General features: G+C 42.7%; 1 protein-coding gene across 2 annotated transcripts in view; it reads left to right on the top strand.

Moving 5' to 3' along the window:
- Positions 1-25,620, top strand: part of bcap31 (B cell receptor associated protein 31) — a 381,037-nt gene that overhangs the window by 5,792 nt on the left and 349,625 nt on the right. The window contains exons 3-8 of one of the 2 annotated variants that reach the window (XM_083976041.1): positions 660-760; positions 2,388-2,532; positions 6,553-6,688; positions 19,749-19,875; positions 20,037-20,137; positions 22,171-22,236. In XM_083976041.1, coding sequence (XP_083832167.1) covers positions 660-760; positions 2,388-2,532; positions 6,553-6,688; positions 19,749-19,875; positions 20,037-20,137; positions 22,171-22,197 — 637 coding nt within the window. In that variant the 3' untranslated portion in view covers positions 22,198-22,236. Of the gene's footprint in view, positions 1-659; positions 761-2,387; positions 2,533-6,552; positions 6,689-19,748; positions 19,876-20,036; positions 20,138-22,170; positions 24,346-25,620 lie in introns of those variants that run through there. The other variant, XM_083976040.1, reaches the window with a different exon arrangement.

Genomic DNA, 25,620 nt, shown 5'->3' with positions numbered 1-25,620 from the left:
TAAAGTACTTAGGGGCTATTTGTAGACAACCTCACTTTAAAAAAATGCTACTATCCCTTTAAACTCACTCTCCAGCGAGACAGAAAATCCACTTCTGCTGTCTCAAAACCTATGAGCAAACAATTTAGGTTTAGGAGCGCTTCACTCAGACTGTATTTCCTTTCCTTTACGGTCCTGACAACTGCTGCTGTCAGGGGCCGGAGGCTACACAGTTGAGCTTGAGAGGAGAGGCCCAGTTTCAATGTTTTATTTACAAACTGCAACGAACAAAACTCCAGACTCTACCTTTAAGCAAAAAAGTGATTTTACTTTCCAATTCTTAAGAAGTTTGGCACAAGAATATTGAATGTTTTGTTTGCCCTTTAAGGGATTAATAAAGTAGTCTTGAGTCTTGAGTCTCTTGAACTGCTCTCTGCTGAAACTGAATGTGTGTCAATGTTGGGATCTCATTATTTTGGTCCACAAATGTAGGTTTGATCTGTGATGGATTTTCTGTTGGTCTAATATTATTTTTTCAGGGCAGTCTGAAGTCACCACAGTTCACCTGAACAGTCTGATCTATGTGTGTGTTTGTGTGTTGTTGGTAACCACTAGATGGAGCCAGAGCCCTACAATAGGTTTATTATAGCAATAGTTGATGGTTCTGTGTGATGTTGCAGGTGGAACAAGATCTTCAAGTCTCGTATCATCCAGACCATCGCTCTGTATGGAAACACCTCATTCATGGTGGCCATCGCCATCCTCGTCTTCCTGCTCATCGGTATGTGTGTGTGTGTTTGTGTGTTTGAAACCTGCTGCTCTCAGCCACCTGAGAGTAGACGTATTGGTGGTGTTAAAGTTCAGAGTAAAGTAGACCCTCATGTTTTAGTCACATGATCCACCTTGATTCTAAGTTGTGTTTCAGTCAGACACATTACATCTAGGAAGCTGAAGAAGTTGCTTCTCTTTCTCTGTGTAAAATCGGTAATTTAATCCTCACATAGCCAACTTTGTAATTGAATGGGTACGCTCTTAAATTAAAAATAATAATGCTTGGTACACTTCACAATAAGACTCAGTTCCAATCTGTGAATGCTTTATGAATTATAAATAACCATTTGTAAGCGAGGTATAACGGATCAGTCACTTTATTCTTACTAATAAATTCCTACCATTCATAACTAGTAAAATTCTTATTGTAACTCAAGTAAGAAAATTGATGTTTTTCAAATTTTACATTGAGTCCCCCCATTTCCAAACACACACCTGACACAGAGGTTGATTGCTTAGTTACCTAGCAAATACGTGATGACCAATAACCAATGAGATGTGATTGGCTAAACATCTCAACCTGACAAATGATAAATCCACATTTTTAAAGGGATACTTAAACATTCGGCAAATTCTCCTATTGCCATAATCCCTATAATCATAGCAGTAGGTTCATTAACTTTAATTGTTGGTGCATGTTGTTTTTAGATCGGCAGGGCAGAGACATGAGCTAATGCAACAAAGTCGCATAGTATTACCACATTTCCCTCATCAAACTAAATACACAATTCAACAACTCCAAAACACACTCATGGACAAGTTGTGACCTGCACATTCACAACGCTATGAGATAATAACGTATAATTATGTAACATTAAGACACATGAAGCAAATACTCAGAACTAACTTGCGCTTTTGAAGTCACTGCTGAGCAGCCGTGTCTGGAATGTAGTTCCGGCTACGTATTTCCCTAAAAGACAACTCTGATAACGTTCCATTATTATCTCATAGCGTGGTGAATGTGCAGGTCACAACTTGTCCATGAGAGCGTTTTGGAGTTGTTGGATTGTGTATTTGATGAGTTTGATGAGGGACAGGCGAAAATACTGCGCATCGCGCAGAGCTCACACCTCTGCCCCGCCGATCTAAAAATGGCTTGCACCGACAATTAAAGATAATGAACCTTCAACCTACTGCTAAGACTATAGGGATTATGGTAATAGGAGAATTTGCCAAAAATGTTAAAGATATCCCTTTAATATAATGTGTGAGAGGAGCTGATTTGCTCAGTGTGAACAAACAGATTAATAACAGGTTGTAACCCATTCATAAATCTTTAATAAACACATAAGAGAATAAAAAGAAGCTGATGTGGGCTGTTCACCACACACAGGAGGTTATGATGTGAGATTCCAGCACAGGATCTGAAACCACTCCCTCATTCATTCATTTGATCACTTCTTTCTGATCCTCACGACATTGTAAGATGCTGTGTAGAAGGTATCTTACATTGTGACTGTGAGCCATTTCCAACCTGGAGATTAGCACCAGTGTCCAGCCCTAATGTGTTACAGTATCGGTCCTAGGATTCAGAATGATGATGATGATCTTCATGTTATTTTTGTGTGTGTGTGCAGATGCATTTCGTGAGGTGAGGAAGTACAGTGTGACGGAGAAGGTGGACCTGACCAACAACCCTACAGCCATCGAACACATCCACATGAAGCTGTTCAGAGCTCAGAGGAATGAGTACATCGCCGGCTTCGCTCTGCTGCTCTGCCTGTAAGACACACACACACACAGCAACAGGCTGATATAAATACAGGGGAATTTTACAGTGGGACGGAAAAGAATGAGCAGCTGTGTTTGTGTGTGTGTGTGTGCACGCGCGCCCGTGTCCGTGTGTGTGTCCATTTAGTCGCTGTAAATCCTTCAGCCTCATCTTGATTGGAAGGCGCTCAGAAATGTGAATTTATTCCTCTCTCTGATTGGCTGGCTACTCAGGCAGAGTCAAACGTACGTTAAATCTGATTGACTGCCGAGCCCTGTGACACGGCGTGTTCTCATTGGTTAACGGCTTGTTGTTGGGCTGAAGATCCATAAACTTACTGACTGATGATCAGACACATTCCAAGTAGTTAACCCGATCTCTCCGTGCTCACCACGTCTTCACACGCGTGCGTCACACTCTCCCTCAGGTGTTAATGCTCACAGTCTGTGACATCACATGCTGCTTAAAACACTTGCCACCTCAGCAAAACCTCATAATGTATAGTTGTAACTTTTGGGAATCACTTAAGGGGCTACTTGAGAGACCGTCTGTGATTGGTTGATCTGAAACTCAAAAATGTAACAAAGGTTTTGCGGTCGATGACTGTAGACCAAAGAGCCTCCATGATGGTTTCTGAAAAGCAGTTTTGAAGCTCAGAGTGAGCTGCTCTACTGTCCTCATCCTGGCAGTACCTGACTCCTCCCCCTCACTACTAGCTAATCCAAAAATGAGCAAATAGGTGTGCAAGCATACATCACTGTACAGTCATCATGAAGGACAGATTTCTGCTGGATTAATTTCCCTCAGTGTGTCAGTCCTTTCTCAGTGGCTGCGTGCTACCTGTAGGGGGCGGCAGCAGCAGCAGCAGCAGCAGTGTTGGATGGACCCGGCCACAGCCACACTGAGTCTGTAGGGGGGTCAGCCATGGCAGCTGCAGGTCTCTGCAGCTGCTGCATCACATGCTGTACTGCTGCTGCTGCGGTGAGTCATAGCGGAGGTGGAGGCAGCTCCGAGCCGGCGGACAGAGGGACGGCTGTGGACAAACTACTCTGTGACTGTGACTCAGGAATTTCCAGGCTCAGCCAAGAAGGAAATATGTAGCACGAGTTTATGGAAAGGCTGAGAGCTGGCAGCTGACGAGATTATTTCAGGCCTGTGAAGTGACTGTCAGCCATATTTGGAACTGAGATCTCCTCCTGCAGGTCGTCTCTCACATGGGGAAAAAAACCTTTTTTTTCTCTTTTGTCTTCATAAACTGCAGCTTTGGGTTGGATCTGGAAGCTGTTTATGTTTCCCCTGTGACACTCTGGATCACAGAGATGTCTGCTCTGCTGTGTGTAGAGGAACAGACCAGCAGCGCTACAGTCTGGTGTTCCTGATTCCTCTCTGAGCTGCACTGTTTCAAAAAACTACTCAGTGAGCATCACTGTGTCACTGGGTCACTTCCTTCATCAGCATCAACACCCCGTCCTGCTGCATTAAATACTCACTAAAGCACCAAATCTGCTGCTGAAAATAGACCCCAACAAAGTCATTATATTGATTGATAACTGCAGTGATCGGCCCTTTGATATAATGTCCTTCAGGTGAATGTGCTGCTCACTTCAGGGTGAACTCCACAGCTGTATTTTAAACTCGGCTCTTCTCATTGCTATAGCTCAGTGCTAACAACACCGGCCTCAACCGAGCTCTGCACTCAGTTAGTGATGGCATCTGTTGTTATTTTATTAGTCTCCTATTATTCACAGATCAGATCCACCGTATGATCAATACTGACACTGAGAAAAAAAATATCATCAAACAAAATCTGTGTTTCTTCTCTTGCGTATTTATGAGTGATACTACAAGTGCAAAGAAATGTAAACTATACATTTTGTACAAAAATAACAATCATATTTTGATGGATAATTAGCGTCATCTTAGTCCTATTGTTTCTGTGTGCCTCTGTGGCTCAGGAGACGTTGGCCTGCAGCTTACTGTGTGACTAGTTAGAAACTAGTTAGAACTCATTATCTAATATTCAAGTCTCTTCAGGTTGTCTGTACTGAAATGAGTCTGTGATCTGCAGATCAGGTGTTGAAACGTCACAGTAACAATAGTCATAACCCGAGACAATTATTAGGACCTAACCTATCACAACTTGATTGTATTTTTTTTTTTGATTGATTGATTCATCTCCTCTATTTCCTGCCCCTGCACACAGACACAGACTGAAATACCCCCTTATGTTCTATAGGCCACTTTGTTTATAGCTTCAGTTGTCCTGTCAGGACTAGAATCTCCGTAAAGTCACGTCCTTAAAGGACAATTCTGGGCAAATTCAACCTGTGGTTCTAGTTTCCTAATATTTTAGGTCTGAAAGAATGAATCTGAAGATTTTCTTGTTTAGGCTGTTTACATCCCACAAAACCGCAATTTTTCCCCACATAAAACGTCAGGCTTCAATCATACACCTACTGTAGGGGTTTGTTTACTTCAAGAAAGCCGACATGTTTGTAAATGGAGCTGTAATAGTAAAGTTGACACACTCGGTATGTTTACAGGCAGAATAAACAACAGCCAGACTTCTTCTTACTGCTACGAAGACGTTGTGCCTCCGAGTTGATATTCCTTTGTTGATAAAACAAACGGGAGCTTCAGACGACCTGTAAACATACTGAGATGGTCAACTCAACTCTCGCACAAAACTTTGAGAGATCGCACGGGATTTTGCGAGACTTTGTACTACAGCTCCGTTTACAAACGTGTCTGCTTCTTGAAGTAAACAAACCCCTCGGTGTATGTTTGAAGCCATCCAATGTTTTCAGTGGGAAATTGCAGTTTTTGGGATGCAAACAGCCTAAACAGCGTAAGATCGGTCTGCTCCCATTATATGCTGCCGTGGTGATGTGGGGACAGATGGAACTACTGCAGAACAGGAGACATTAAAAAGAAAATCTTCAGATTCATTCTTTTAGAACTGAAATATAGAATGAATTGCAGGGAATTGTCCTTTAATAAACGTTTGTCTTGTTGTTGTTAAAAAGCTCTTGAATGTTTTCATGCAGTTTCCAACCAGGGAAATAGGTCAGAGTTCAGTCGTGTGGTCAAATTAAAAGTCTAAAAACAGCAGGCCACTTCTTTAATGAGATCCAAGAGCACTAACCAGTGACCAACAGGAATGGGGGCAGTTATTCGGTATATTTGCCCCCCTCCGGTTGCTCCCCCACATCCATGCCCACCCCTGTGATCCGCTGTGAGCCCCCCCTTACATCACCGCCTGTCCATGCCATGCACTGCACATGCAACACGCACACCTCAGCTGGGAAATGTCAGGGGTAACTCTGTGGGCGTGTGTGCCCTGTGCCGTTACTATATGTGTGTGTGAAGTGGTGAATGGCTATATTAGGTTGTGAGTGATGTGTTGAAGCCTGAATGACAGGTGGCCTGATTTACTGTAACACACACACACACACACACACACACACACACACACACACACACACACACACACACACACACACACACACACACACACACACACACACACACGGTATGCCTCAGGTTGTGTTGTTGTTGTTCTTTGTTATTATCACCGTCAGCAGCAGCTATTGGAGCAGGTTGTCAGAGTCTTGGTTCCAGTCCAGATTCTGGATTCTGTGTGTGTGGGGAGGGGGGCTGTGTTTTTGTTTTATACTTTATTGCAGGACTGCACAAATTATTGATTCACATTCCATTACACATATTTCTTTTTAGACATTGGAGCAAAGCACCACAAAATCAGAAGCTACTGTGCTCTCTGTCTGTTGGGCAAAATAACAGATTGAAAAGTGCTTGCTGGTAGACAAATAAATTAATAAAAACTATTTATTTATTTATTTACAGTTAGTTACCAGTTACTAAAAGAAGTTTTTCGTTATTTGCTTCAGAGCTGCAATTCTAAGTATCCCGAATAAGTATTTGTTTTTTTCTGTTGTGAGCTCAGCTGATGTTATTCCTAAACTAATACATTGTGATTCCACCGTCTTTTTGTGTGTGCTGTGTTACTGCAGGTTGCTGCGTCGTCTGGCCACTCTGCTCTCCCAGCAGGCCTCGCTCATGGCCTCCAACGAAGCCTTCAAGAAGCAGGCGGAGGGCGCCAGCACCGCCGCCAAGAAATACATGGAGGAGAACGAGCTGCTGCAAGAGGTGACACACACGATACGCACACATGCACATACGCCCATGCCCATGCGTCTCAAGAGTGGGGGGCTCGTGTCTTCAATGTGACTGTCAGTGAGTGACACCGACCAGTAGGAGGCAGCGCTGATCTGCAGCTGCCGCGGTGAAGCAAGTTAACACTGGCAATATCCGGAGGAACACGCTGCATTCAGTCTATGCGGCTCATTCACAGTGCCACACGCACGTGCTCGGACACATACATACATACACACACACACTCTCTGGTAATCTGACCAGGGTTTGTCCACGGTAAAGAGTTCACCAGGTTCTCCTCTGCTAAAAGGAGAAATTGCTTCAACTGCATGTGACAAACATTCACACACATGCCCACACCCACATATATATACACACACACACACACACACACACACACACACACACACACACACACACACACACACACACACACACACACACACACACACACACAGATTGTTGATTCTTGATAGTTCAGTTTAGTTTGGTTTCCAGGAAAACATTGTTGTCACTAGTTTTTCACCACAGGAAAACTAGTTCTGAGAAAATAATTTAGTAATCATATAATCAGGATTGGGAAATCAGCAGAAACTGCACTTTCTTTTTTTTCCTTTTTAATAAACAAAATACTTTTGGTGACAGTGAACATCTCACGGTGCTGTTATGATCACAGTGATCCGGCCTGTAATGTTGTTAATGAGAACATTGGTGTTACCTGCTTCACTAGGACATTGTTATATAAGCAGCTATGTGAAGCTTGTTATCAGCTGGCTCTGTCAACCCTGGGAGTTCCTCGGGGCTGCGGGGGCATTCATGTGACATCATCGGAGGCATGAATGAAGTGATTGATACGATATTAGATGAAACTGTGATTATCCCCTGTGAGTGAATTCAGTTATGGCAACAAACTCCTCTAACCATGTGATGCCGTTGAAAACATTTTAAAGTAGGTCAGGACTGTTTTTGCTGCCAAAACACAGAGCAGTGGAGGAGTGGTCCACGTCTAATGTTTTCTGACTCAAATGTTGAATTCATAACAGGTTGCTATAGAGAGTCTGGAGGTCAGTCTCTCTCTCTCTCTGCAGTGAGTCCACTCCCTGTGACACTTCTTCAGGTTTCAGTCTCTCTGAGCTCGTCCTCTGTCACAGCTGTGATTCTTGGCTGTTGATGGATTTTCTCTCTCTCTCTCTGAATGAACCAAACTCATCATGAATAAAGTTAAAAAAAAAAAAAAAAAACTGCTGCAGGTCAAACCGAGCCAACCAAAGAGCTTTAGTGCTGCTGTCCAACCCTGACACACTCACTCGAATCAGTCACCAGCCTAACAACATGAAGCTACAGTGGTCAACAATAGTGCAGTGGTGTCACAAGTGTTGTGTTTTATTCACAATATTAAAGGTCCAGTGTGTAAAATGGGGGGGGGGGGCTGTGACTTCCAGCGTTCATATTCTAGATTGCAGCCTCACTCACTCCCGCTCACCCCTCCCGTCAGCAAAGTGACGGTGGCCTCCGAGGATGAAAAAACTTGTTTACAACGACTGGGAGTATTTCAGAAGCATTTCAGCAGTGATGAGGTGAAGATCTAAACAATTTTACCATAATATGTCTGCTGTTTCCTCCTGCTTCTTCTTTCCGTCCTGCCTTCTTCTTCGTTGGTTTATTTATGAACGCAAAACTCTTGAAACGTGCTCTCTGGTTGGCTGGATTTTCCGTTCAGGCTGCCGTACAAACATGGCGGCGCAAGATGGCGACACTCTCTCTAAAGCAAGACCCTTGCTATATGTATATATAAAATAATAATTATTAGGCTACGGAAACCAAACAATTTTTATTTTATAGCGATTATACACAAATATATTCATGGGTAGTATATTCAGATTTTGCCAATAAACCTTGCCAATTATTACACACTGGACCTTTAAAGGTACATTGTGTGAGAATTACTCCCATCTAGCAGTGCGGTTGTAGATCGTAAGCAACTCAGTCGTATTTTTCATGCTGCATTCACGTGAAATCGGTTAGACGACAGCCGCTGCAGGTAATGGCTTAAACAAGCCTCTATGTAAACAAGTGGTCCGTCAGCACGAGGCAAAACAATACACGTGACAATATGTTGTCATGGCGATGTCGTATTGTCGACCTGACCCACGTTTTACCGGCTTTCTCTGGACTTCTGTGACTAAAATGACATCTAGTTTGTTACCGACGGCCGTTTTTCCGACTGCACCTGAATGCAGCATTCACGTGCAGTCCTCACAGTCCTCACTGCGTTACCGCGGTGACTTTTCACAGACGCCACCTCGACCTGAGCCGACAGCTCCGGTGTCTCCGCTGAGTTTCCGTGGTTTCCTACCGTCACGCTGCCACTGAACGTAAAAACATGGAGACACCACATGGCAGCAGCACCGAGCTTACCCGCTCCATGGAGATATGAATGATATGAACGGCTCATTCAGAGCTGAAAGGAACACTTCACTTTGTTGATGGGGGGGATTACTGATTAATGAAAAACGTACTTCTGAACCAAATAATCGATTTTCGTGAATGGATAACAGGAGAACTTACACAATGTACCTTTAATGTTATCATGTGATGTGATCCTCAGATAGAAGTCGACTCACAGTTTCTCGAACCTGAAACATACTGACTTTTATTCCGGCCCATTCAGTGTCCTTTAGTGTTAGAAACTCTCAGTTCAGTGTTTGCTGCTCGTTGAGCTCCCCAGAAGTAAAATATGACATTAGAGCCCGTTGCATAATAATGTGTCAGTTCAGTTGTTTGGTTCAAACAGGCTGTGGATGCAGGAAGCGCTCTGATGTCTGATGTTGTAAAATAATGGTGTAATTGCGATTGAACTTTTCAGAGTAGCAGTTTAAAACAGTTTCATTCTTATGTAACAGAGCGATACAACAGCTGTGTCCCAATTCGGGGGCCCACGTTCCTCCAGAGGATGTGGTCTGCGAGGGTGTGGCCCCTCGTAGCTGTCGTAGACCGTGAAGACGCTCGGGCCCAAAGAGGGTTTTCTCTTTCTGTCCCCTGCTATTCCCTTACATCATCACAAAGCACGCTTCCTGACGCCCAGGGTGTTGACTGTCGTACCATTGGCTGTTGAAGTGAAATTAAACCCAATACTTATATTCAGTAGTGGAGTCCTCTGGCTCTCTGTCACTTTTGTTTCCTGCCATATGATTTTCATTAATGGTGTGCACTGTGCAATGAATCTTGGGATAGGTTGGGCCAGGGAGGATCCAGCTGTTGGAGCCTCTGAGGGATGAGACCCTGAGGGATGAGACAAGGTGTGATGGGCACCTCAGTTGGGAAGTGTTTTTCCCCTGTTCTATAAATATCCACACTGACAGAAACAGTGTGGATACTTACCGTTACAGTAACAAGAGTCGATTTGTTGCCTCCAGCCCACCTCTAAATTGGATAATTGTGTTATCAAATTGTGTTTTGTTTTTTTTCCAGCTTTTTTAAGTTATATTTTCGGGCAATTTATGCCTTCTTTTATTAGATAGGACAGTGAAGAGACAGGGGCAAGAAGCAGGGACGGAGACATGCAGTAAAGATCGTCTCAGTCAGAGACAATCACAACATGGGCCGTGCTCTGACCACCGAGCAGCGAGCACCCCAGTTCTTTTGGTTTTGATGAGCAGTTTGCTCAGCTGTAGCGAATTAACGATTCTATGACCAACAAATGTCTTGTTTACTGGCTTAGTCAGAGCTGAAAGTGCTTAATCAATTAATATAATAATTAATTGTTTTTTGTTTTTTTAAGAATTTAATGCTTTTTTTTTACCGTGAATATGACAGTTTTCTTTGTATATCGAGGGCTTGGAGCCAGAGGGGCGTAAGTGGCATTTTGGGCGAATATGAGTTGAGATGATATCAAAATAAAGGTCTCGATGAGCTCTATCCAATTGAATAAAGCAACAAAGCAACAAAACAATAAAGACTCAACACAAAAGTGTGAGTAATGTTTGGAGCCAGAAGGGCGTAAGTGGACCTAAGTCCTTCTGGCCCTGAAAAATACATGTAAATGCATGTAGGACCCACATGTTTGTTCAGAGTCAGAAGGGCGTAAGTGTAGTTGGTGCCCTTCAACAGCATTGAAAATGGCTGAGAAAACTTCAGACATGGAACTGTCTGAGGCAGAAAAGATTTTGATGAATATTATGAAACAACCTGATGAATCCTATATTGAAGAAGTTGAAGATGAGTCAGAGTTGTTTTTGAATGTATGTGATGACAGAGTGATGACAGTAAGACAGAATCCTGCCTTGAGAGCCTTACTGGGGTCATCCCTATGTAGCTGTTTTGTGTGTGACTGGGGAACATAGAACTTTTTTAGAAAAAGGGTCGTATGTTCCTCGCTTTCCCCCAAAAGGGGGACATGCCATTTTTGGTCCCGTACCTGCAGTGGAGTTGTGACTTTGCAGATTTTTGCCTATTTTTGAGTGAGACGTTGAGGTGTGACTTTGAGTGAGAAGTGGACTTGTCCCATTGGTTGGGTTTAGGCAATGAAGACAGGAGTTGGTTAAGTTTAATACAGTAAAAAGACCAGGTAGAGGCTAGACAGGCCAGATACATAGAGAGAGTCCTGATGAGTAGAGAGAGTCCATCGACCGGCAACAGCGGGGAACATGGGACCCTTTTAAAATAATTAATGAATGAATTAAATGAAAATTAATTACTTATTCAAGTGTTAATTATTCAATCAATTCAATGCATTGCTCAGCAGATATGCCCAATATGTCCATAGAAGACTTGGAATTTTTTTTTATTTTGAAATGTTTTAGAACATGTTCATGTGTTAATATGCTATCATTTTATTACATAAATACTCATTCATATAAGTATGTCTGTGGTTGCAATGTTGTGGTTTAAGGTTAATGAATACAGTTGATTGAAGTCTGGTCAAAATTTTGTTTTGTTTTGCCACTTACGCCCCTCTGGCTCCAAGCCCTCGAAGCTGATTAGTTGATAAAACAACACGAGGATGTCTCGTTTGGAGAAAGGAAATTATAAAAGTAGATCCAGCTAATTAAAATAATCATTATTTACAGCCCTGATTTAATTTGGTAATTACTGTGATCAGATATTGCTCCAGCTACTGCAGTGTGCAGAGTGACACCGTGTCCTCACCGTGTGTGTGATATAAATCATGGTGGGGCCTGGAAGGTCAGTTACGTCCATGTGGAGCTGCAGGAACACGTGCAGCCCTGATAACCGTCACTATTTTTGACAGGATGGTGTAATTTCACTGCAGACACTGTTACTCAAGGTGACACACCGACTGCACCCTAGGGTGTGTGTGTGTGTGTGTGTGTGTGTGTGTGTGTGTGTGTGTGTGTGCTCACGTTCACATGTTGTCAGATAGTGTATGTTGGTTTCATAGTCGGGAAACCTGCTCTCTGATGCAGCATCACATTGGCCAGCAGTTAAACAGATTAAAACAAGTTCTCACTCGGCTGATACATTTATCCACAGATGTAGAACCACACTAGATAAAACAATAATTAAGATAAAAAGTGTTAAAGTTCTGTTTGGACGACGTGGTTCATATCTTTCCAGCACATTGATGCTTCTTCCAGATGATTGACGGCTATGTGTCAGACTGTCTGGAGCCCAGTCACTCAGATAACTACTCTTTACAACTGTTGTGAACAGAACAAGTCAACAGCATCTGAAATGAAAACAATGATATAGTATATCATAATTTGTGGTACGAACCTTTATTTTGAAATTCCCCTGGCTTTCTCCGTCCGTTTCCACCTGAGCACCACACCTACAAACAAATTTGAGCGGCAAGCAGTAGCTAGAAGAAAGTCGGCTAAGATTTTGACTATCCTCTTGGGAATAAATCGGCCGAAGATCGTTCAAAGTCGTGTGCTGTGTGGCGCCACCTATAGATCGCATGCTCATGAAATGCCACAAACCTTGTCGGGGGGGGGGGGGGGGCTGCGCTGCATTGGCGCCCATGCAAGCAGCAGTAGCGATAACAAGTCAGATGCCGTCTCATTGTCACCATTCAAGACTTGTGACCAGCTTTTCCCATGGAAAATAAACAGCAAAAAGAGCTGCAGTTTCATATTTCATTCAAGACATGTCAAAATATTTAGATTGAGACTCTAAATAGGACTAGGGTTTACACAGAAGTGTTGACAGATCGGAACTTGATTTTCTTTTATAGAATGTAAATCTCAATAAAGCCAACTGTTGCACTTTTATAATCGACAAAAGATCTATTTTGATTAAAAATGTGATTATTTTCAATTTAATCATCTGGTTCAGAAATAAGGATGTCAAATGATAGTTGCTTTGTGTGATTTGATTTGAATTTAGGGAATCATGTTTTGTCTCGTAGCAACCGCCCATCCCTGAATTAAATGTATTCAAAATAGTATCATTGCAGAGTTTTTATTACCAGTAAACATTGAATCGTTGCCCTTTGAATCCACATGATATGGTATAATAGTGAAACGTTCACCTCTGACAGTAAGTGTTGGTGCTGCTCTGACTGCAGTATGAGGATGTTTTTTATATTTTCACCTCTCATGTTTGCAAATGTGGCCGATTAAATTTAGACACTCCCCAGTAATACAGTCTGACTTTGGCGGAATTTCCTCGGTGAAGCGTCCTCGCTCCCCCTCACCGGTCTTTCTTAAAGCACGTGTGTCTTTCCAGAGACACTGAGACACCGTGCTTTCTTGGTCACCTTCTAGTTTTCCCTGGAAGTCACTGATGTCCCAAGAGATTTGATACTGTACACATCTAATCTCTGACGCCTCCAGATACTAAAGGTTTCAGTCAGGAAATTATGTCTGACATATTTTTGATGGTTTGGAAAAATGTTCTCAGCTCCTTATCGTGCCTGTGATTAGCTCTCACTCTCTTTTTTTTTTTTTTTTTTTAATCTTCGTAGAGTTGATGGTTGCTGAAGCTGTGTGATAATTTGTGAGGCCATAGTTCATGTGTACTTGCGCTGGCTGGATCAGGATCTTTGAGATCCTTTCTGAACCCGAGACCTTGTGCTGCTGGATTTGGTTCAGTAAAATTAGGTTTTATGGCCAAGCCCTCCTCAGTTAAAGGTCTGATGCTCAGCAGCTGTTTGACTCTGTCACATGGAGCGACAGCACTTTACCAGCTGAGCTCAGTGCCAAGCTCTAGTCTCATCAAATCTTTCATTTTGAGACTTGAGCCCTGAGCACTGAGTTTACCTAAATGTTTAAGCTGGGAACCATTGGACTAAACCAGCAGCTCCACCTGACGCAGCTAAAACACTGATGTGTGCTGAATTTTGATACTTTGATACAACAGATGTTAAACTCTTTAAATATGTTTAAAAAAAAAAAAATACATGTTAATATCACGGTTTTCCCACAAAAATCTCCATTCACTTCCTCATTGTGAAATAGTAAATGAACACATTTATAACTTTTTTCCAGTGTCATTTCCTGTTTCCCTAGGTTTTACGATGAGAAAATGGAAAACACAGAAGTTCTGCTGATGCACTGCCGTTTTCAATATTGAATAAAACAGAGTTGAAATACCTGCACACTTCAAAATCAAAGCAGTCCACATCAGGAAAAAAAAAACCTGTAGTCATAGTGACATTGACATGGACAAGTGTGAATACCAAACAGCCCTCTTTCAACCACAGCTGCTCACACACAAACACGCAATAATATATGATGAAGGAAACTGGAGCAGGGTGAAACTCTGTGGAAGTTCCAGCATGAAGAGACCGAAAGTTACTGTCGCTTTACTTTAAATAGACACAAATAAAGAGGGAAGCAGAAGAGACGGCTGTGTGTGACTGTGGAGAGTCACACACAATCACAAACAATGATTCATAATAAAATTTACAGCTGCTGAGCAGACCGAGTTCACCTGACAGCCAATCAGACAGCAGGATTTTTCTGTTGCTAGTATCACTCACACACACACACACACACAGCAGCTGGTGTGTCACTCTGAGGTCAGGAGGTGTTTGGTATGAACACCTGTTGGTCTCCGAGTGGGCGGAGTCAAAGCCAGTCCAGAATCTTCTTCTTGAGGAGAATCAGACTTTTAGTTTCAGATCAAATGTAGTTTCATTGTTTGTTTGATTCTGCTGTAGCCGCGTCGACTGGATCAGATCAGACAAGAGGCCGTTTCTTCTGGGAGGGAAAAGAAGAGCTGAGAGTTGGTAATCAGAACCAGTCTGCTCCATATATCTGCTGATATCATCACATGGAGCAGATGTGTATCTGTCAAACAGGATTACAGAATCTGTTCAGCGGAGCACTGATAAAAACCATTGTTGCACTGTAAAATGTCTCACACTGTCTGCATCACAACTCATGTAAAAAAAAATGACAGTTGAATATTTTGTAGGTTATTATTTTGTTATATACGGTAATCTCTTAATGTGCACAGAAACGTGAGAATGGAGACACAGCTACAGACTAAGTTGTATGGAATTAAAAATGCCTTATGGAGACGGTAAAATTAGATCAAATGTCACCAATAGCCACAACAAGGATTGATAAAAGTCTTATGTGATAAATGTTAATGGAAACAGTTCTTTGATGGATCGCGATGGATCGTTTTACATCATTTCTGCTGCGTATTTCTATAGGGAGGGAGTAAACAGAGAAAGATGCAGGTGGACAGATGGACAGTCAGGCTTTCTGTGTAGAGTCTTTCAACCACGAGCTCCCAGATCAGTTTGGAGCTGCTGTTTCCAAACCACAGGTCTTCTCCATGTGTAGCATTTAACTCTAGGTGCATCTGCACCTTCATCATAACGGTGTTTTCATGCTGCCGTCTTCTGGTGATAGTTTGGTCTGTCGCAATTAGTTGCCACTTAAGCCCTGTTATAACTTGTGCAATACTCACCAATTGTTGGTAGATCCCATTAGAGCTGCAACAATTAATCGATTAATCGAACAATAATTGAGTATTAAATTAATTGCCAACTATTTTGATAATTGCGAATAATCGGTAGTGTTTTAAGAAAAAAAGGCCACATTCTCTGATTCCAGCTTCTTAAATGTGAATATTTCTGGTTTCTTTGTTCCTTTATGACAATAAACTGAGTCTCTCTTAGTTAGTTAGTTAGTTAGTGAACTTTATTGTCAATCACACTATGTAACTGTCAATTACACAGGGGATCGCAATTACGTTTCCCCAAACTCCAATGTGCACTTAACATTCAACATACATTTACCACACACATATAACATAAAAAATTAACACAGACATCAACGATATTTAAAAATAACCACAGATTATGCAGACAGACAGACAGTGATGTAATAATAAAGTGCAATATGAAAGTGCAAAGTGCAGAAGCAGCAAAGACATGTGTATGTTTTATGTATGTTCATGTAGTATGTTCAGGGAATTTCCTTGAGTGAGTTGAGTTGTCTGATGGACTGTGGAAAAAAGCTGTTGCTGAGTCTGGTTGTCTTGCACCGCATGCTGCGGTAGCGTTTGCCAGATGGTAGGAGGGAAAACAGTTTGTGTGCCGGGTGGGTAATGTCTGTGATGGTATTGATGGCTCTATTGCAGCAGCGGGATGTGTACAGGTCCTGAATGGGTGATTGGGCTGATCTGGTGATCGTTTCTGCTCTGTAAGGCCTTCTTGTCCGCAGCAGAGCAGCTGCCGTACCAGACTGGGAGGCTGCTGGTGAGGATGCTCTCGATAGCACCCCTGTAGAAGGTGGCGAGTGCAGAAGGGGGAAGGTTGGCTCTCCTCAACCTGCGGAGGAAGTGGAGGCGTTGCTGTGCTTTTTTGACAAGGAAGGTGTTAGTTGTCCATGTCAAGTCGTCTGTCACATGCACCCCCAGAAACTTAGTGCTTTTCACAGACACAGCACTGCCATTGATGGTGAGTGGGGTGTGTGACATGTGTTTCTTCGCGATGTCCACTGTTACTTGTTTTGTTTTATTGACACTGAGTTGTAGATTGTTCCTGTCACACCAGTTGATGGACCTCCTCTCTGTAGGCGTAGTCGTCATCATCGCTTATGAGCCCCACCACCGCTGTGTCGTCTGCGAACTTGATGATGTGGTTCGAAGTGTGCAACAGTTGTGCGTCATCAGTGTGAACAGTAGAGGGCTCAACACACATCCTTGGGGGACCCCGGTGTTTATGATGGTGGTCTCTGAGGAATTGTTTCCAACTCTTGACCACTGTCTGTGGTCTGTTGGTGAGAAAGTCCAGTAGCCAATTGCATAGGGAAGTGCTGACGCCTATGTCACTGAGCTTATTCACCAGGTGTTGAGGGATGACTGTGTTGAAGGCGTAGCTGAAGTCGATGAACAGCAACCGCACGTAGCTGTTTTTGTTTTCCAGATGTGCCAGACATAGGTGGAGTGCTGTTGCTATGGCATCGTCAGTGGAGTGCTTGGGGCGGTATGCAAACTGGAACGGATCAAGTGTAGTGGGGAGACTGGATGTTATGTGGGCCTTGACCAACCCTTCATCATGATGGGAGTGCTATGGGTGTGTAATCATTCAGTGTTGTGACTGGGGATTTCTTGGGTAGTGGTACAATGGTGGTGGCTTTGAAACCTGCCGGTATGACGGCTTGGCTCACAGAGGTGTTGAAGATGTCCGTGAGAACATCTGTACGTGAGTCAGCACAGTCTCTCAGCACACGCCCAGGTATGTTGTCAGGTCTTTGGTTTGTGGACACAACAAGACATTCTACCATGTCTACCATCTCACAGGACCACAATGGAAACAAGCCTTTTGGCTTTATTGTGTTTTAATCCTTTTGAACACTTGTTTAACGTTGTTCAATAAAGTTTTCAATTCAATTCAATTCAATTTGAGGACGTCATGTTGTGATTTGGGAAACACTGATTGATATTTCTCAACATTTTTTAAAGTGAAACGCCAACTTTTTTTTTTCGTGTCTTGCCTCACTCCCGAGTCCATGACCAGCAGATAGACACCATCCTTTCAACTGTGCGTGCAGTAACAAGGGAGATAGAGCCGTATCGCCCGTAATTAGCTTAGCTCAAACACTGGAAGTGTATAGGTAGTGTTAGCCTGCCTCCTACCCGAGCCGAAATCAGCAGTCAGAAGCTGATTTCATTTTAGCTCTGAACTCAATAAATATATCACTTTATCAACTTTTCAAACATTTTTAGGCGAGAAAGTAGCCATTTAGATCAGCAGTGTGGCGTAAATTTGTCTAAATATCAGCTGTTTACAATTTTGTTTGGATGAATTCGGTGCTACTCAAGCTAGCCGTAGTGACCAACGCACTTCCAGTTACTTTCACAAAATAAAACACCCGTTGCTCTTTACATACAGAAGTGCTTTTACTTTGAAATAGGAAGCTAACCTACCCTCGATGTAGCTAGCTTGAACCAAAATAAACCGTCTTTGCTTGAACCCTCCGTTTTGACCGATCTCGTCCCGTTACCGGCATTTGACCGCTCAAGATGCCTTACCGGAGAGTTTTGTCAGCTCTGAGACGAAGATCGGCCCGCCGGTTTCCGTTTAGAGTTGCTGAAGAGTGTCTCTCATGACTTTAGGTGGAGGCAGGCTAACACTACCTATACACTTCCAGCGTTTGAGCTAAGCTAATTACGGGTTATACGGGCTCTCCCACGTTACTGCACGCACAGTCAAAAGTTGTTGAATCTGCTTGTCATGGACTCGGGAGTGAGGCAAGACACGTTAAATAATCGACATATTACTCGATAATGAAAATAATCGTTAGTTGCAGCCCTAGATGCCATCCATGTTTGTTAAAAAGCTAACTTACTGTAACTTTGTTGGAGTTCGTATGGCTCAGTGGTTTCCAGGCAACGACCCCAGCAGCTCGCCACACATTTAGCTTGTCAGCATTAGGTTTCACGATTCAGTGCTAAAATGAATGGAAACACTTTAAAGTGAAGAAGAACTGTATTCGAAACAGTAATTTGATCACAAAACGGCGTGACCTCATTACACACAGGTTTTTATTTAAATTAAAGCTCTGACAAAAAAAATTCACTTTCACAGACTTTATTCACATTAATGTTTTAAAAAATCAAATTTCAAAATAGTTTATTATTCTGTCAATCCATGATCAATTAATGGACTCGGCTTTAATCAAGAGTGTTGGTTTTTTGTCAGTTTCACCTTAATTCTGTTTGTATAGTGCCAAAACATGATGTATATTACCTTAAAGGGATACTTCACCCAAAATCAATAATTAAACAATTATCTACTCATCGTCATGCCAACGAATGGTTTGGAGAACTTTCAGAGTCATCAAAACTCTTTTGGAGTTCCAGGGGGGGTCCGGCTGGCAACGGATTTTCATATAATGTCGGCGGCACGCGATTTGCTGTGAGATGTTCTTCTGTGTTTACATCATACATCCATGTTTTACAACGACGAACCAACATCTCGCAGCAAATCTCGCGCATGCGCACAAACATCAACAGAGCCACTGGGAGCTACTGCTATAACAAGGCTAAAAACAGAGATCAAATTCATTTTTTCCAAACAACGGCTTCAGGACACTAGGGTCAGTATAGACGAGCAGTATGGAGGTATCTGGATGTTTCATAGTGTGTGTTTTGGACGATTCAAAAGTGAACTCTATCCGCTGCCATTATATGAAAATCCGTTTCCAGCCGGACCCCCGCTGGAACTCCTAAAGAGTTTTGATAACTCCAAAAGTTCTCCAAACCATTCCTTGGCATGACGGTAAGTAAAGTAGATGATTGGTGAACTATTGATTTTGGGTGAAGTATCCCTTTTAAGGCTGTTAACGGAGTCAGATCAAGACCTGCCAGTGTTCTAGAGAGAAAGCAAGTTACAAAGAGCAGCTGTTGGTCACAGTGGACTAAGGGAGTATCTTCTTCCATTTATGTTGAACTGTGGGAGTGGAAAGGAGAAGGAGTGAGATTTATAAAGTAAAACACACACCTATTTATAATCCTGATGAATAGTGTATGCGTACTTCTGGTTTTTGTGTGTACACATAGCTTTACCCATGAGGCTACACAGTGTTTTATTCATCTGGCCTCTGCTCTTTTTTTTTTTCCCGGCTAGAAACTGCGAGATGCCGGTATCGATGTGCCGGAGGCCGGGAAGAAGGGAGCAGGACCGCAGGAGGAGAACAAGACCCTGAAGGAGGAGGTGAAGACCCTGAAGGAGGAGCTGGAAACCGCCAAGAAAGGTGAGGAGGAGAGAGACCAAGATGAGGAGTGAGGAGGGAGGCGTGGAGGGGCACAGAGGAGGGAGCTGGACTTCCAGGAAGGAGAGGATGAGAAAGATCTATCAGATCGCCATAGCGATGAGCGTGTATTATTTGAACCCCGGCGTCATTTGTTCTTTCAGCTCTGCAGAAGTCTGACAGTGACGTTAAGGCCATGAAGAAACAGGCGGAGAACCTGACGGTGGAGTACGACAGACTTCTGGAGGAGCATAGCAAGCTGCTGGTAACACACACACACACACACACACACACACACACACGTACACACACTCCTACTCGTGCTCATAAATCACCGGTTGTAACAATCTGACATCAAACACTAGCAGGGACGAGCTCAGCTGGACTGAACGCTCCATGTTGGCAGCAGTTGGTTAAAGAACAGATGTTAGAGATGTTACAGATGCTGCTGCTGGTTTCCATATTTATTATCAGCCAAGAAAACAAACTCTGTAGTAAACACTCAACTCAAGTCAGAACCAAAACCAAAGCAGGAAGTCATTCCAACAACTGCCCTTGAGCAAGGCAGAGTCCCAGCTGGAGGCCACAGCACACAGAACCAAACCACTGGGAGCCGGTGGAGTGAGAGATCAGTGTAACAGCAGCTGGTCCACACACACACACACACACACACACAGAGGATTTGGACTGAGGCTTTGGATCTGGTCCCTGCTCCAGATCTGGATCCAGTTCACAGAGGAAAAAATGCAACTGGATTCCTGAAGCTCCATGGCAACCAGCCCGTTAGTTGTAGTGCCGCTAAACAATTGACCCTTCGCCAACTCCTCCCACAAACGGCTATTGTCCAATCCTACGTTAGCAACCGTAACTATAGGCCTGGCAAGCTTTCCGCAGTGAGTCATTACGTTTGCTTTTGTGGACACATTTTGAGACTAGGACGAAAAACATTTGTTTGTAGAGAAGGATGTTGTTGTTGCTGCTGCTACTACGGTGGCGGCGGCGGCGGCAGCAGCAATATAGAGATGTTCAGATACGAGCGGACTTTTTTTTCGACTTGAGCAAGTGTAAATATGGGGATAACCATATGTTCACCTCCGAAATGACAGCTGTACTTTTAGGGCTTTTACCTGGGCTTTCAGGCGAGGGATCCTCCAGGCAGGGACTGCTTTCACTGACTGATACAGCGGTGGGAGAAAACAAAACAGCAGCGAAAGCTGTATGTGGTTCACAATCGCCCAAAAACTTGCAGTTTGACAACGTTTCATGACCAGTGAGATGACCTAAGTCTTCGTGGGTTGATAGACGGTAAAATTACCGGTCCTTACTGCTGCTCTGTACATTGTCCAGTCGTGTCGTTGAACAGATGTTTTATCCTCCTGCGCGAGTCACACGTCACTGAAAACTATGAATGATCTTTGTGACTTCTTCTCTCTATTATCTCAGAACAGTTTATCCAGAAATTTGCTGATATTTCCTTTGAAATCGATACCAAATACTGCCAGGAGCATGGCTGGGAGTGAAAGCTTGCCCGCCGTAGCAACAGTAACCAAGGGGACGGGGCTTACGCGAAGGGTCAATTACACTAGTAATTGAGGTGTTAATGACATCATTTCAATTTCAATTTATTTAGGATAGCCCCTTGAGATGCAGCATCTTGTTTTTGAGGGGATATAACACAGATACAAAAAATAACACAAAGCACACATTACAATAATACACAACAGACACAAAACACACTGCTCTCCCACTTCCACAGCCCCCATGCCCCACCCACCCTATCACAAGCTCTATATATGTATATGTATGTGTGTGTATGCATTGGTATATGTATGTATACATATAGTGTGCTCACATACACACACACACAACTACACATACACATATCCCCATAAAAATACAACATCAGGAGCAACAGAATACCACTGCAGCCTTGAATAAGATCATAAATAAAAGTACACAATAACAATGTCAAAAACATGAACAGCTTGTTATGTGGGAAAATTAATTTTAAAAAAAGAGGTGATCAAAAAGGAAGGTAGATTATTCCAATCAGTTGGAGCTTTGTACTTTAATTAACATGCTGATGAAAAACTGTTCTGATCTTCAAAATTGAGCAGTTTGACTTTCTCAGATGTCTCAGCCAGTCCGCTGCCAAAATGTCTTACACTTACAATCATTTTATTTTGTGACATAACTTTCAGATCAATCTAGTTCTTAGATGCTTTATTTTTAAACCTGTCACTAATTACATCTCCTTCCCTGTCTGGATGTTCTTGCCGCCCTGCTCTTTGTCTGCAGGCGACCAGCGACAAGAAATCAGACTGAGAAAGATGGTTCCAAGCTTCTGTCATCTTCATCCTCATCAACGGTCTGTACCCACCTCCACATCCAGCTCAGCGGCACGGTGACACTTCCTCCCGGGTCGGCTGACATCGGTGGACTGTGATTGTTCATTAGACTGACTCTGCTTTATCACGAGGCTGATACTGTTTGTTTGTTTTTTTTGTTTTTTTCAAGTTTTTGTTTCTTTTTCACTTTTCTTCCACTTTGAGTCAAAGTTCTTTTTGTACAACATTTAAACAGCTGAACTCAGTTGAAGGATTTTTGCCGTCATAAAATTTGATCTGAACATTCCTGTACCCTGAAACGACCTGAACTTAAATCATGTTTAAGTTTCATTCCATAATTAGAACCAGCCGTCCTCCTGCACTGAGAGGAGCGCTCCAACAGCCCCTCTCCCTCTCTCTCTTTCTCTCTCTGTCTCTCACTGTATTTTGAGAGTAAAATAATGCTACAAAAATCACTGGGTGAATCTCAGGTTGTAAATTTCTCCATTCCATTATAATTCCCTAAATTGTCGATTCTAAGTGACAGTTGTGAAGTCTGAGACTCGTTTTCTGAGTGTTTGGACCTGCTTTTACTTTACCAAGTGACTCACAGAGCAAAAACAAAACATCTTGTGTCCTTCTGTTACGTTTTCTGCTCCAAGTTTGATCAATAATGCATTTAAAACGGTCTAAACAGTGACACAACGGAGGAGGTTCGAGGTACAGTCTCTGGTTTTTGTCTCTGCTCCAGTTCACTTTGAGACCCTGAAGTGATTTTTACAGTCATGTGACATCTGCAGATCATTATTCACCACATGATTGGAGCAGAAACTGGGACCAGAGGAAACTCCTAGCTTTGTTGTTTCTGTCTTTGTTGCCTGGCGATAAACATGGTGGGTTTCATTAGCTGTGTCCTCGTTAGAGCCATCTCTCTTTTCTTTTATTTTCTTTTCTCTTCTCTGCTCCCACCTCTATTTCTGTTCAAAGGGGGACAGCAGAGTTTTATCTCTTTCACTTGACGGTTGTTTTGTGGCTTTCAGACTGAGATCTTTCTTCACACTCTCCTTGCATGTGCGGCTGTTTTCTGACCCTCGTCAATCTGAAACCATCCTCGCTGCATATTTCCAGCAGTCAGCAACGTTTGGCACAAATGTGAGAATCTGTTGCTGCTCAAAACACTTCAGTGTTTTCTGGAAAGTCGATATTTCAGTCTGAAAGCCTCAGTGTTGTTGGTTTACGATGTAGTACATGTGATATTTTGGTGTAAACAGGAGGATTCAACAGGTGTATTGGGTTAATGTAGAAAAAGGTCCACGAGCTGCTGTTTGTTCATCACATCTGTTAAATACTGTAGACAATAAATGGGTAAATCTGCAAGTTCAAATGTAGGGCCAAACTTGTTGACAGTGAAAAGGTTCAGTTCTTTGCTGGCCCGTTGTGTTTCATCCTGTGAAATAAAATGAAAACTGTCATATTTGATTATGTTCTCCCTCTTGTTCTCTCCGGGATTTTTCCCCCCATTCCCTCCTGATGAACAGGTGGATTAAAACCAGGCCAAAGAGCACAACTGCCCCAAATCCCCTCCCAGGTTCCCTCTCAGTTTGTGAATGTGCAGCGCTGTAGCACAGTAGAATTACGAGGCGGCTGCCGATGCCAAATTCAAAGGTGATATTGGGTTTACATAGTCCAGATTTTCTGGCATGTTGATGGGATCACTGGCACCAGCTTCACTGATTCAAGGAAAAGAAAAATGAGCAGACTGCGCTGCAAAAAAAAAAACGATCAGAAAGAGAAATTCCCACTGAGGCTTCACTCACACCAACAGATTTGATTGGGTCATCTGTGTGTGTTTGTTAATGCAGGGGTTAGGGAACAATAGAAATCTGATTGGATTACTGTATTTCCATAACTTTAGGACAGTAACTCTCTAATTCCTGAAGCAAACCTGATCCAATATGAGGCTAAAATTCCAATAATAAAAGAGGACGTACTACTGTAAATGAAGGGGATAATGTGTAACATTTAAAATACCGCCGCTCCAAAAAGAACTGCTGGATGTAAAAGAGCCCCACTGAAGGGTTCACTGTTTTTTTTTACATATATATACGTATATACTGGCACTGATTGATGAAAAAAGTTTTGTCACAAACTGAAAATGGTGTTCAGATTAACAGGTTTAGTTTGTCTTACGAAACTTTCTTGTGACTTAGACTTAAACGAGCTTTGCTCTGTTCTCATTGAAAAATCAGAACCGTCAAGCTCATGTCGGTCCTCAGACAAGAAGTCATTCCCTTTATCTATCTCTGTTATGTTTGCATTGGGTTTGTTGATGCTGAATGTACACTCACTACCCACTTTTTTTTGTATTTTAAGTTTGATCATGTGATTTCTGCCTTGTTTTCTGCTTTTATTGAGTTCCAGCTTTAAAGATGTAGAGTGGGAACGTGGTCGTTTAAAGGTCGTGATTCACTGAGAACTCGTTTCACTGTTTCATCACCTTTAATCTGTTCTGGTTCAGGTCTGTGCATGTCAACTGACAACTGCATGTGGTTTAATGTTTTCAAGGTTTAATCTTAGTTGTGACGTTCAATAAAAGACAAAAGCAGATGTCTTGTCTTCTGTGGTACATCACATCAATATTTAGGCATTCTTTGTCCTCCATAACAAAAGTAATTTTTTAAAGTCTCTATTTTATTGTCATATATGTTGATGAAAATCCTCGTGGTGGTGACAGTTTTGCCGTTTACAGGGATGTCACCTGGTTTTAAGAGGAGAGTTTTAATGAATGATATCAATGGGAAAGATGCCATCAATAAAAGAAAAAAAACAAAATCTACAGAAACTGAGAGCAGCTGGAAACTCTTCTCTCATGATCGTGATTTAATGATCAGACGTCCCCAAATGAATGAGATCCTCATGTTATGAGAAACCTCTCGATGATTGTTACAGCTTAAAGCAGAAGTAAGCGATATTTTTGTGTTAATATAAGTCTTAAATAGTTGTATCTTCCGACAGCAATCACTTACATAGAGTGTTTGGACCGAAACACGGGTCTGTCAGTCACTCTGCTCTGCTCTGAGCCGAGGAGAAAACTTTTCTCGTATCCTACAATTTTTATCCAATGAGGAGAGAGAACGGCATGAAGGGCTGTGTGTGCAGCCAAGGGATGCGCGTGAATGTGGTGACGTAGGGACGAGGACTGTTATGGTGCGTTCCAGGCAACTCGTAACTCGTGTTTTTCCGACCTGTGAAGTCGTACCAGTTCGATCTGGTACGAGTTCACGGGTCGGAAGTTACGAGTGGCCGTTATAGTGACTTTCACAGGTAAAACAGGTCGGAAAAACACGAGTGGGTTGCCTGGAACGCTACAAAGTCGTAAGTTGTGACTTGGAAGCTGTAATTTACGGTTTCAAAAGCCTGC

This window comes from Trachurus trachurus (genome assembly GCF_905171665.1).
Source record: "Trachurus trachurus genome assembly, chromosome: 7".
Taxonomy (NCBI): domain Eukaryota; kingdom Metazoa; phylum Chordata; class Actinopteri; order Carangiformes; family Carangidae; genus Trachurus; species Trachurus trachurus.
This window is presented reverse-complemented; position numbering and strand designations above follow the sequence as displayed.